General features: G+C 30.4%; 2 protein-coding genes across 2 annotated transcripts in view; both read left to right on the top strand.

Moving 5' to 3' along the window:
* The window catches only part of nsd1a (nuclear receptor binding SET domain protein 1a), a 1,446,438-nt gene that overhangs the window by 169,674 nt on the left and 1,264,186 nt on the right, over nucleotides 1–12,578 (top strand). The window lies entirely within an intron of this gene.
* Nucleotides 1–12,578, top strand: part of anxa6 (annexin A6) — a gene marked incomplete at its 5' end in the record, with an annotated part of 62,999 nt that overhangs the window by 22,941 nt on the left and 27,480 nt on the right. Inside the window, 2 exon segments of the mRNA NM_001002038.2 lie at nucleotides 8,853–8,975; nucleotides 10,541–10,599. Of these exon segments, the coding sequence (NP_001002038.2) occupies nucleotides 8,853–8,975; nucleotides 10,541–10,599 (182 nt within the window).

Consider the following 12,578-nt stretch of genomic DNA (forward strand, 5'->3'; position numbering starts at 1 on the left):
AAATCATTTTAGCAGCTAATGACTATCAAAGTACAACATGCTCACGGTCAAATAAACAGTGTTAATGTTGATTTCAAGTCATACTGGCATGCTAATTCTGATCGAATATATAAAGTAACATGGTAAACAGTATAGAGTCTTCTAAATGAACGAATGTGCGAATATAAAACCAACTTTACCTCTATTCATATTGTAACGTTATAGATTTACGTTAACGTTCTTATAGGTTACGTCGCGATGTTATTTTCTCAAGCTAACGTTATAAGTTACTCTAAACCAGAGAAAAATAAGTTCACAACATCTAATATATATAGTATAAATCAATATAAGTTAAACGTTGCACGTTAAAATGAGTTTGAGTCCAATTCAGTATAAACTTAGCTCAGTTTAGCTAACAGTTAACATTACCATTTTAAGATCGCTTCAGCCAATGTTGCCGAGCAAACAAATGCTAATAGAGGTGCTCAAATCAATGTCGAGTGTTGTCAGCACAGACAGACGCGCTTTTACCTGGATTATTTTTTGGTCTTTCATTCATATTCTTCTGGGGGAAAACACTCTCTGCCGGACCGTTGTCTCGTGCTAAGTGTCCTCCAAAACTGTCTGCATACCTCTGGTTCCCTCCTAAACCAAAACCCGCTGCAACACCGGTTCCTATGTAAATAAATAAAAAGATATGACGAGAACAATGGCTAATAGTCATAAACAGTCTTATTTAAAGTAATAGTAGTGTTAATGTAATAAATTAAATAAAGGTAACATCTTAATAGATGATATATTTCTCAAATGGGCGAAATAACGCCAAGCCAGAGAAAATATTAATAGCCAACTTTATACTTTACTTTGTTCTTTTCTCGTCCACAAAACATTCTGTAAAATGAAACACTGCCTCAGCTTACCAGAGTAAAGTTTGTTAAATCCAGTATGTTCTTCAGGCACACTAATAAATTGTCCTCCAGAATTGCTCCAGGGTCCTCAGGCAAAATGTGGTGCAGAGTAGTCGAATCGCCGCAAGGTGGAGTTGTGGAAAATACAGTATAATACACGAATTTTTACAAATACAGTACATCGCTGTATATGTTGTTCGACGTCACACTAAATTCCCATAATGCAACGGTAAATACAGTTATTTACCGTAAAAGGAATTTGCAGTATTACACTGGGTGAAATACAGTAAATAACTGTGTAATTTACAGAAATGTCTAACAGTGTACGTTCTGCTTCGGGGCTCACCTTGTATCAGCCCCGTTGCAAACTTAGCAGCATGGCAGGCAGGGCTTTCTCTTATCGTGCACCTAAATTGTGGAATGCTCTCTCCACAAACATCAGAAACGCCAGTTCCCTGGACACTTCCTAAAACTCATCTTTTTATTATTGGTTATAACTTATGAGGCCTTCTTTTAATATGTGTTTTTTCATCATTATTATCATTCTTACTTTTTTGTGTATTTCATGTTCTTCTGTGTGTTGATGCTCTTGTTAGCGCTTTGAGTTTGAAAAGAGCGCAAATATAAATAAAATGTATTATTATTATTTATTGAACGGATTTGATCGTAATAATCTAGGAAAAGTCTGTATAATAACAGTGTTTCTTTGTAAAACTCTTAGTGTGTAACTTTATTGAAAGGATTTGATCATAATAATCTAGGACAGTGGTTCTCAAACTGTGGTACGTGTACCACTAGTGGTACGCAGGCTTCCTTCTAGTGGTACGCGGAGAAATTAAATATGTCATGTACATGCTACACACGTTTAAAAATGTATCAAAAATGATGTATATAATATGTCATATATGACATATAGCCTATATTTCTGAGGTAATCTGCCACGTTTTTTAACTGTGCTGAGTTCTAGCTGCTTTACTGGGCTTACTACGCGACTGTATTTCAATACTGCTCATTTTAGTGGTACTTGGAGAGACAATTTTTTTCTGAGGTGGTACTTGATGAGAAAAGTTTGAGACCCGCTGATCTAGGAAAAGTCTGTAAAATAACAGTGTTTCTTTGTAAAACTCTTAGTGTGTAACTTTATTGATGGTGTTTGATCATAATAATCTAGGAAAAGTCTGTAAAATAACAGTGTTTCTTTGTAAAACTCTTAGTGTGTAACTTTATTGATGGTGTTTGATCATAATAATCTAGGAAAAGTCTGTATAATAACAGTGTTTCTTTGTAAAACTCTTAGTGTGTAACTTTATTGATGGTGTTTGATCATAATAATCTAGGAAAAGTCTGTAAAATAACAGTGTTTCTTTGTAAAACTCTTAGTGTGTAACTTTATTGATGGTGTTTGATCATAATAATCTAGGAAAAGTCTGTAAAATAACAGTGTTTCTTTGTAAAACTCTTAGTGTGTAACTTTATTGATGGTGTTTGATCATAATAATCTAGGAAAAGTCTGTATAATAACAGTGTTTTTTTGTAAAACTCTTAGTGTGTAACTTTATTGAACGGATTTAATCGTAATAATCTAGGAAAAGTCTGTATAATAACAGTGTTTCTTTGTAAAACTCTTAGTGTGTAACTTTATTGATGGTGTTTGATCATAATAATCTAGGAAAAGTCTGTATAATAACAGTGTTTCTTTGTAAAACTCTTAGTGTGTAACTTTATTGAACGGATTTGATCGTAATAATCTAGGAAAAGTCTGTAAAATAACAGTGTTTCTTTGTAAAACTCTTAGTGTGTAACTTTATTGAACGGATTTGATCGTAATAATCTAGGAAAAGTCTGTATAATAACAGTGTTTCTTTGTAAAACTCTTAGTGTGTAACTTTATTGAACGGATTTGATCGTAATAATCTAGGAAAAGTCTGTATAATAACAGTGTTTTTTTGTAAAACTCTTAGTGTGTAACTTTATTGAACGGATTTAATCGTAATAATCTAGGAAAAGTCTGTATAATAACAGTGTTTCTTTGTAAAACTCTTAGTGTGTAACTTTATTGATGGTGTTTGATCATAATAATCTAGGAAAAGTCTGTATAATAACAGTGTTTCTTTGTAAAACTCTTAGTGTGTAACTTTATTGAACGGATTTGATCGTAATAATCTAGGAAAAGTCTGTATAATAACAGTGTTTCTTTGTAAAACTCTTAGTGTGTAACTTTATTGAACGGATTTGATCATAATAATCTAGGAAAAGTCTGTATAATAACAGTGTTTCTTTGTAAAACTCTTAGTGTGTAACTTTATTGAACGGATTTGATCGTAATAATCTAGGAAAAGTCTGTAAAATAACAGTGTTTCTTTGTAAAACTCTTAGTGTGTAACTTTATTGATGGTGTTTGATCATAATAATCTAGGAAAAGTCTGTATAATAACAGTGTTTCTTTGTAAAACTCTTAGTGTGTAACTTTATTGAACGGATTTGATCGTAATAATCTAGGAAAAGTCTGTATAATAACAGTGTTTCTTTGTAAAACTCTTAGTGTGTAACTTTATTGATGGTGTTTGATCATAATAATCTAGGAAAAGTCTGTAAAATAACAGTGTTTCTTTGTAAAACTCTTAGTGTGTAACTTTATTGATGGTGTTTGATCATAATAATCTAGGAAAAGTCTGTAAAATAACAGTGTTTCTTTGTAAAACTCTTAGTGTGTAACTTTATTGATGGTGTTTGATCATAATAATCTAGGAAAAGTCTGTATAATAACAGTGTTTCTTTGTAAAACTCTTAGTGTGTAACTTTATTGATGGTGTTTGATCATAATAATCTAGGAAAAGTCTGTATAATAACAGTGTTTCTTTGTAAAACTCTTAGTGTGTAACTTTATTGAACGGATTTGATCGTAATAATCTAGGAAAAGTCTGTATAATAACAGTGTTTCTTTGTAAAACTCTTAGTGTGTAACTTTATTGATGGTGTTTGATCATAATAATCTAGGAAAAGTCTGTATAATAACAGTGTTTCTTTGTAAAACTCTTAGTGTGTAACTTTATTGATGGTGTTTGATCATAATAATCTAGGAAAAGTCTGTATAATAACAGTGTTTCTTTGTAAAACTCTTAGTGTGTAACTTTATTGATGGTGTTTGATCATAATAATCTAGGAAAAGTCTGTATAATAACAGTGTTTCTTTGTAAAACTCTTAGTGTGTAACTTTATTGAACGGATTTGATCATAATAATCTAGGAAAAGTCTGTATAATAACAGTGTTTCTTTGTAAAACTCTTAGTGTGTAACTTTATTGAATGGATTTGATCGTAATAATCTAGGAAAAGTCTGTATAATAACAGTGTTTCTTTATAAAACTCTAAGTGTGTAACTTTATTGAACGGATTTGATCGTAATAATCTAGGAAAAGTCTGTATAATAACAGTGTTTCTTTGTAAAACTCTTAGTGTGTAACTTTATTGAACGGATTTGATCGTAATAATCTAGGAAAAGTCTGTATAATAACAGTGTTTCTTTATAAAACTCTTAGTGTGTAACTTTATTGAACGGATTTGATCATAATAATCTAGGAAAAGTCTGTATAATAACAGTGTTTCTTTGTAAAACTCTTAGTGTGTAACTTTATTGATGGTGTTTGATCATAATAATCTAGGAAAAGTCTGTATAATAACAGTGTTTCTTTGTAAAACTCTTAGTGTGTAACTTTATTGAACGGATTTGATCGTAATAATCTAGGAAAAGTCTGTATAATAACAGTGTTTCTTTGTAAAACTCTTAGTGTGTAACTTTATTGTGTGCACGTGTGTTAACTCGCACATCATCTCGCACTCACATTACTCCAGTTCTTCAGCAGTTACACTGGTTGCCTGTAAAGTCACGCATCGATTTTAAAACCTTGATTTTAACTTATAAAGCTGTTCATGGTTCTGCACCTGATTATATGTGACCTGATATCAACCTCCTCATCCTCTCGCAATCTACGTTCTGCTTCGAGGCTCACCTTGTATCAGCCCCGTTGCAAACTTAGCAGCATGGGAGGCAGGGCTTTCTCTTATTGTGCACCTAAATTGTGGAATGCTCTCTCCACAAACATCAGAAACGCCAGTTCCCTGGACACTTCCTAAAACTCATCTTTTTATTATTGGTTATAACTTATGAGGCCTTCTTTTAATATGTGTTTTTTCATCATTATTATCATTCTTACTTTTTTGTGTATTTCATGTTCTTCTGTGTGTTGATGCTCTTGTTAGCGCTTTAAGTTTGAAAAGAGCGCAAATATAAATAAAATGTATTATTATTATTTATTGAACGGATTTGATCGTAATAATCTAGGAAAAGTCTGTATAATAACAGTGTTTCTTTGTAAAACTCTTAGTGTGTAACTTTATTGAACGGATTTGATCGTAATAATCTAGGAAAAGTCTGTATAATAACAGTGTTTCTTTGTAAAACTCTTAGTGTGTAACTTTATTGATGGTGTTTGATCATAATAATCTAGGAAAAGTCTGTATAATAACAGTGTTTCTTTGTAAAACTCTTAGTGTGTAACTTTATTGAACGGATTTGATCGTAATAATCTAGGAAAAGTCTGTAAAATAACAGTGTTTCTTTGTAAAACTCTTAGTGTGTAACTTTATTGATGGTGTTTGATCATAATAATCTAGGAAAAGTCTGTATAATAACAGTGTTTCTTTGTAAAACTCTTAGTGTGTAACTTTATTGATGGTGTTTGATCATAATAATCTAGGAAAAGTCTGTATAATAACAGTGTTTCTTTGTAAAACTCTTAGTGTGTAACTTTATTGAACGGATTTGATCGTAATAATCTAGGAAAAGTCTGTATAATAACAGTGTTTCTTTGTAAAACTCTTAGTGTGTAACTTTATTGATGGTGTTTGATCATAATAATCTAGGAAAAGTCTGCATAATAACAGTGTTTCTTTGTAAAACTCTTAGTGTGTAACTTTATTGAACGGATTTGATCATAATAATCTAGGAAAAGTCTGTATAATAACAGTGTTTCTTTGTAAAACTCTTAGTGTGTAACTTTATTGAACGGATTTGATCGTAATAATCTAGGAAAAGTCTGTATAATAACAGTGTTTCTTTGTAAAACTCTTAGTGTGTAACTTTATTGAACGGATTTGATCATAATAATCTAGGAAAAGTCTGTATAATAACAGTGTTTCTTTGTAAAACTCTTAGTGTGTAACTTTATTGAACGGATTTGATCGTAATAATCTAGGAAAAGTCTGTAAAATAACAGTGTTTTTCTGTAAACATTGATTGAAAATATCTGTAGATTTGTTATTTTTTGCACTTTATTTCAACAAAGACATTTTACCGTAATTTTATGGTTTTTGTTTGGCAGCTGTAGCTGCCAGTCGTTTGACCTTTGTTTTACTTTTTTTTTTTTCTTACAGTGCAGGATTATAGTCGAGCAGGAACCACAGGTCAAAGCAGATCCTCATTCATTCATTTAGTCGCTTAGTCTCTATTCTGTAAAAAATCGTATGTGCTATTTACTTAAACAAATAGTGGTAACACCATTGCACGTAATAATTGTAAGTAGTTTTCAAGGCTTAATTTGTTTTAAGCGAAAACCACAACGAATCATGTGAAAAATACTAGGTTTTTTGAGTGATGGATGATAAATTTAATATTATTAGTGGAGAATGCTTTTATAAATTAAGCCAGGAGTCATCAATCTCTGTCCTGGAGGGTCGGTGTCCCTGCAGGGTTTAGCTTCAAGATGCTTCAACACACCTGTCTGGGTGTTTCAAGTATACCTAGTAACACCTTGATTACCTTGTTTAGGTGTGTTTGATTAGGGTTGGAGCTGAAATCTGCAGGACATCGGACCTCCACAAGTTTGGTGACCCCTGATTTAAGCAAATTAACCATAATTTATTCAAAATGATTAATGAAATGTACTCGTTCATCAAATATAAAATAAATAATTTATAATGAAATACATACAGGCGAGGCAGTGGCGCAGTAGGTAGTGCTGTCGCCTCACAGCAAGAAGGTTGCTGGGTCGCTGGTTCAAACCTCGGCTCAGTTGGCAATTCTGTGTGGAGTTTGCATGTTCTCCCTGCCTTCGCGTGGGTTTCCTCTGGGTGCTCCGGTTTCCCCCACAGTCCAAAGACATGTGGTACAGGTGAATTGGGTTGGCTAAATTGTCCGTAGTGTGTGTGTGGATGTTTCCCAGAGATGGGTTGCGGCTGGAAGGGCATCCGCTGCGTAAAAACTTGCTGGATAAGTTGGCGGTTCTTTCCGCTGTGGCGACCCCGGATTAATAAAGGGACTAAGCCGACAAGAAAATGAATGAATGAATGAATGAATGAATGAAATACATACACGATGCTTTTTATTACATGTTCCACTGATAACAATGGTACGTACAATTTGTTAAACTAATCTATATAAAATTTACAGCAATGTTAAAACATTTATAAATCCGTGTTTTGGAAAAAAAGTTCTGTCAACTTTCTTTTGTAGGAATAGCACATTTTAAACGAAATCTGACAGAATTTGTGCATTGCATAACATATAAAACCAGTATGAAAGCTGTATGGCAAAATAATAGCAACACAACCAATCAACCAATCAATGCGGTGAAATTTCACCGAGAGTTTGTAGCAGTGAATTTGTCTCAGAATCTTCATATAAGTTTGTTTTTTGGTGATTTTAAATTGGGGAATATTTGTATATATCCAGTTCAACAATTCTAGATTTTCCAAGCCAGCCATGACTCACTCATCCTCCAAGACGATGCAGACGTCCTCATGGTTGGTCGTTCCTCTGGCAGAGAGCAGTTCTCTGTGCATCCCTATATACATCGCATGGCAAAAACTAGGCTCCTGAACAAGCCCCTGAACAGCATGTGTCTTTCCTGAAAGAGCTTATTTGAGACAACAAAAATGATAAACTGTGAATGCTTACCTCTTAGCATGCTCACAGTTGATTTGCTCCTTCAAAATGGTGTCTGATCACTGCCATTGCTAAGATTCAAATGCAAACATCTCAGTCAAGTCTGCATAATTGAGGGAATTTTCTTTAAATAAAGGTGAAGCCGTCTTTTCTCAATTTTATTAGCTTAATTGGTTTCTCAAATTAAGCCTAGTTTTTCTATTTTTTATTTATTAATTTATTTACTTCATTTTAATTATTTTTATTTTATTTGTTTATTCATTTATTTTTCATTTATTCATTAATTTCATTCATTTTAATTAAATTTATTTTATTTTATTTGTTTATTCATTTATTTTATTTTTCAATTATTTAATTCATTCATTTCAATTTATTTTGTTCATTTTATTTATTCATTCATTTATTTTATTTTTATTCTATTTTATTTTTAATAATTCATTTAATTATTAATTAATTAATTCATTCATTCATTCATTCATTCATTCATTCATTCATTCATTTATTCATTCATTTTGTTCATTTATTTATTTTCCCTTATTATTAAGCACTGGTTTGCTTAAAAAAAAAAAGTGAAGTTTATCTCTTGGTTTTATTATCAAAATCCTCTAAATATTTTATAATAAATCCAGAATATTAATTTTTAAAGAAAATATGCACAGTATTTTTAATGACCACATCAAATTTTTTAGTGAAAATTACAAGTCTCAAGATAATTTTTTTACAGTGAAAGGTCGCCACAGCTACATACTACAAATTTTAGCAATTGTAACTAATAATCCAGACTATGCACCCTATACAAATATTTTTGACTGTATATATCACAAAAAATATATATGTTGTAATGTCAGATTTTTCCAATATCATGCAGCCCTAATTCTAAGGGAGTCCAATTTTAATTGAGATCATTTTGAATCAGTGCATTGTTGTTGTGGCGGTTTATTCCATTGATTAATTAAGCGACTTAGCAAAAAAGAAAATAAATGGATAAATGCATTGCTGATGTTTCTTCTCATTTTTCCGCAGGGTTTGGGCACAGCTGATAACACTCTGATCCGCATCATGGTGTCTCGCTCGGAGATCGACATGCTAGACATCAGAGAGTGTTTCAGGCTGCGCTATGAGAAATCACTGTACAACATGATTCAGGTGCATACAGCATACACTAAATCTACATGTCTTGTATTTATTTGTGAATGATTTTGATCATGATAATGTTAATTAAGATAAGAAATATTAGGAATGCATCGGAATGAAAATTCTGAGCTGAAATAGAAAATGACGGATGCGCTTGGTGGAAAACTAAAACTGAAAATGCTTTTCAATTATTATTCATTATTTTATTCAATGATATACAGTAATTTGATAAGACTTTTTAAATTTATCTCAGTTATGCTGACATATATTGTGCTTTGGCGTCCGGAGTTTGAGTCCTGGCATGCAAATCTTTCATCTTTTGTTTTCTTTTCTTTTATGTTATTTTATTTTTAAATTGATTTATTCATTAATTTAATTTAATTTAATTTTATTTTATTTTATTTTATTTTATTTTATTTTATTTTATTTTATTTTATTTTATTTTATTTTATTTTATTTTATTATTTTGTTTATTTTTTGTTTTATTTTTCATTTATTTATTTATTATTTCATTCTATTTTATTTTATTTAAATTTGTATTTATTCATTTATTTCATTCATTCATTCTATTTTATTTTATTCATTTTATTTATTTATACATTTATTTTATTTTTCATTTATTCATTCATTTATTTATTTCATTCATTCATTTTAATTTATTTAATTTATTTTATTTTTCTTTTATGAATTTTTCTCTTCTATTTTACTTTATTCGTTTTTTAATTATTAATTTTATTTTTCATTTGTGCATTTATTTCTTTCATTCATTCTATTTTATTCCATTCATTTTATTTATTTATTCATTTATTTTATTTTCCATTTAATTATTTATTTATTCATTTCATTCATTCATTCATTCATTCATTCATTCATTCATTCATTCATTCATTCATTCATTCATTCATTCTAACTTAATTTATTTTATTCATTTATTTTATTTTTTATTTATTTATTCATTTATTTCATTCATTTTAATTTATTTCATTCATTTTAATTTATTTCATTCATTCTATTTTATTTTATTTTATTTTATTTTATTTTATTTATTCATTTTTTTATTTATTCATTTATTTACTTAATTTTAATTAATTTAATTTTATTTGTTTATTCATTTATTTTATTTTTCATTTATTTCGTTTATTTCATTTATTCATTCATTTCAATTTATTTTGTTCATTTTATTTATTTATTCATTCATTTATTTTATTTTTATTCTATTTTATTTTTAATAATTCATTTAACAATTTATTCATTCATTCATTCATTTCGTTCATTTATTTATTTTCCCCTATTTTCACTTAATACCTTTAAGTTTTATTAAATGAATGTTGTCCTTGGCTGATTTGATGTTGATGCAGAAATTCTAATAACATATTTTTAATTGAGTTTTATTGACAGTATTTAAATGAACATTTTCCCCACAGCAGTATGATTGACCTTTTATGATATAAAATCAGATGCAGCGTATTTCCAAAAAATACTGTAGACACACAGCAAACATGATCATGTGCATGCTACAAGGTAAACACAGAGTTCTGTTGTTTGTGTAAATAAAAAATCATGTGTTAAACCAACAGGACGACACATCTGGAGATTATAAACGAACCCTGCTCAAACTGTGCGGAGGTGATGACGAGTAAGTCTTTTTTTTTGGTGGAAATGAATCATAACTTTATATGCAAGAATGACAAGTAAGCCAGTTGAAATGGCTCTCAAAAATTAAGTTATTTATTTGCTATTATATTTTTTAATTAATTATATTTTTAATCAATTAAGTCATTCTTTTTTATTTAATTTTATTCATTTAATTTATTTTTTTATTAATTAATTAATTAATTAATTAATTAAATTAATTTTTAATTAATTTTTTTATTCATTTTAGTTATTTTTGATTGTATTTTTCATTTGTTAATTTTTTTATTCATTCTATTTTATTTTTTAAAATTTATTTTGCCTAAAATTTTGCCTTAAAGGCCTCTCAAAACTTAAGTTATTTATTTGATATATTTTTATTTCTAATATATATTTATTAATGAACGTTGTTGTTCTGAAAACCTTTATACTTTAAAACTCTCGAATCCAGGCTTAAAGACTTTACATTAATTATAAACATCCGCCAGAGGGAGACATTGGTCTATCATAAAACAGGCTAGTACAGTATTTACAGTATTTATACAGTAAATGTTTATACACTACATATGCCTTTACATTGTCATCAAAATCAAAGTTAAATGTTGTGAAATATTATTACAATTTAGAGGCTCTATTTTTCGATTTCAATATATTTTAAAGTCTAATTCATTTGTGTGATTTAGTGCTGATATTTTAGCATTATTACTCAAGTATGTCACATGTAACATGCTCAAAAAAAATCTTAATAATTATGCTGTGTTCAGATTTCACATAAACCATGTAACAACTCAAATAAATGCCATTTGTTTGAAATAATAGACTATTGCAGCATTAGAAATATTCTTTGATCAATATATAGTATATATAATACTCTCACTGAAAAAAATCTCATTTTAAAGGCACAGTGCACCAAAAAATCCCCACCCTTTACTCACACTCAAGTGTTTTTTTCCTTCTGTTGAACCAAAGGGAAGATATTCTGAAGAATGTTGGAAAAAACAGCCATTGAAATTCATACGCCAACTCGATTTCCCCCTAGTAGAACATGTTACTGGATTAACATCTATGTAGATCCTGGAACAACATTCCAATCAGCCAATCAGAATTCAGGGATATCTTATGGTTTATGTGTATGCACCTCTGCATGATTGATATCCAAATATTATTCCCTTCTGATTGTGCGATTAATTTATAGTTGTGGTTGGGTTTGGGGGTAGGGAATATGTTTTTGAACAAAAATGATCAACCAGGATCAACGTAATTGTTAATCCAGGATTGCATCGTACTTGCCAAAATCATGACGTGTGACATTCATAGGATCAGAAATACAATGGAAGTCAATGGCTGTTTTTATCCAACATTCATTCATTCATTCATTTTCCTTCGGCTTAGTCCCTTTATTCATCAGCGGGAGCTACAGGTGAACGAACCACCAACTTATCCAACATATGTTTTACACAGCGGATGCCCTTCCAGCTGCAACCCAATACTGGGAAACATCCATACAATCTCATTCACACACATCCACTACGGACAATTTAGCTTATCCAATTCCTCTATAGCGCATGAGTTTAGACTGTGGGGGAAACCGGAGCACCCCGGAAGAAACCCACAGAACATGCAAACTCCACACAGAAATGCTAACTCACCCAGCCAGGACTTTTGCTGTGAGGCAAAAGTGCTAACCACTGCGCCACTGTGTCGCCCATTTATCCAACATTAATCAGAATATCTTCCTTTGTGTTCATCAGAAGAACGAAAATCTAAAATCTAAATAAATGCTGACAGAATCTCTTTACAGCTTCCTGCAGTATTGCACTTTTAAATGCCTCCATATTTATGTACATACTATACCAGGGGTGTCAAACTCAATTCCTGGAGGGCCGCAGTCCTGCACAGTTTAGTTCCAACCCTGCTCCAACACACTTACCTGTAGGTTTCAAACAAGCCTGAAGGACTCAATTAGTTTGATCAGGTGTGTTT

The sequence above is a fragment of the Danio rerio genome, chromosome 14 (assembly GCF_052040795.2).
Source record: "Danio rerio strain M-AB ecotype USA chromosome 14, GRCz13ab, whole genome shotgun sequence".
NCBI classification, from domain to species: domain Eukaryota; kingdom Metazoa; phylum Chordata; class Actinopteri; order Cypriniformes; family Danionidae; genus Danio; species Danio rerio.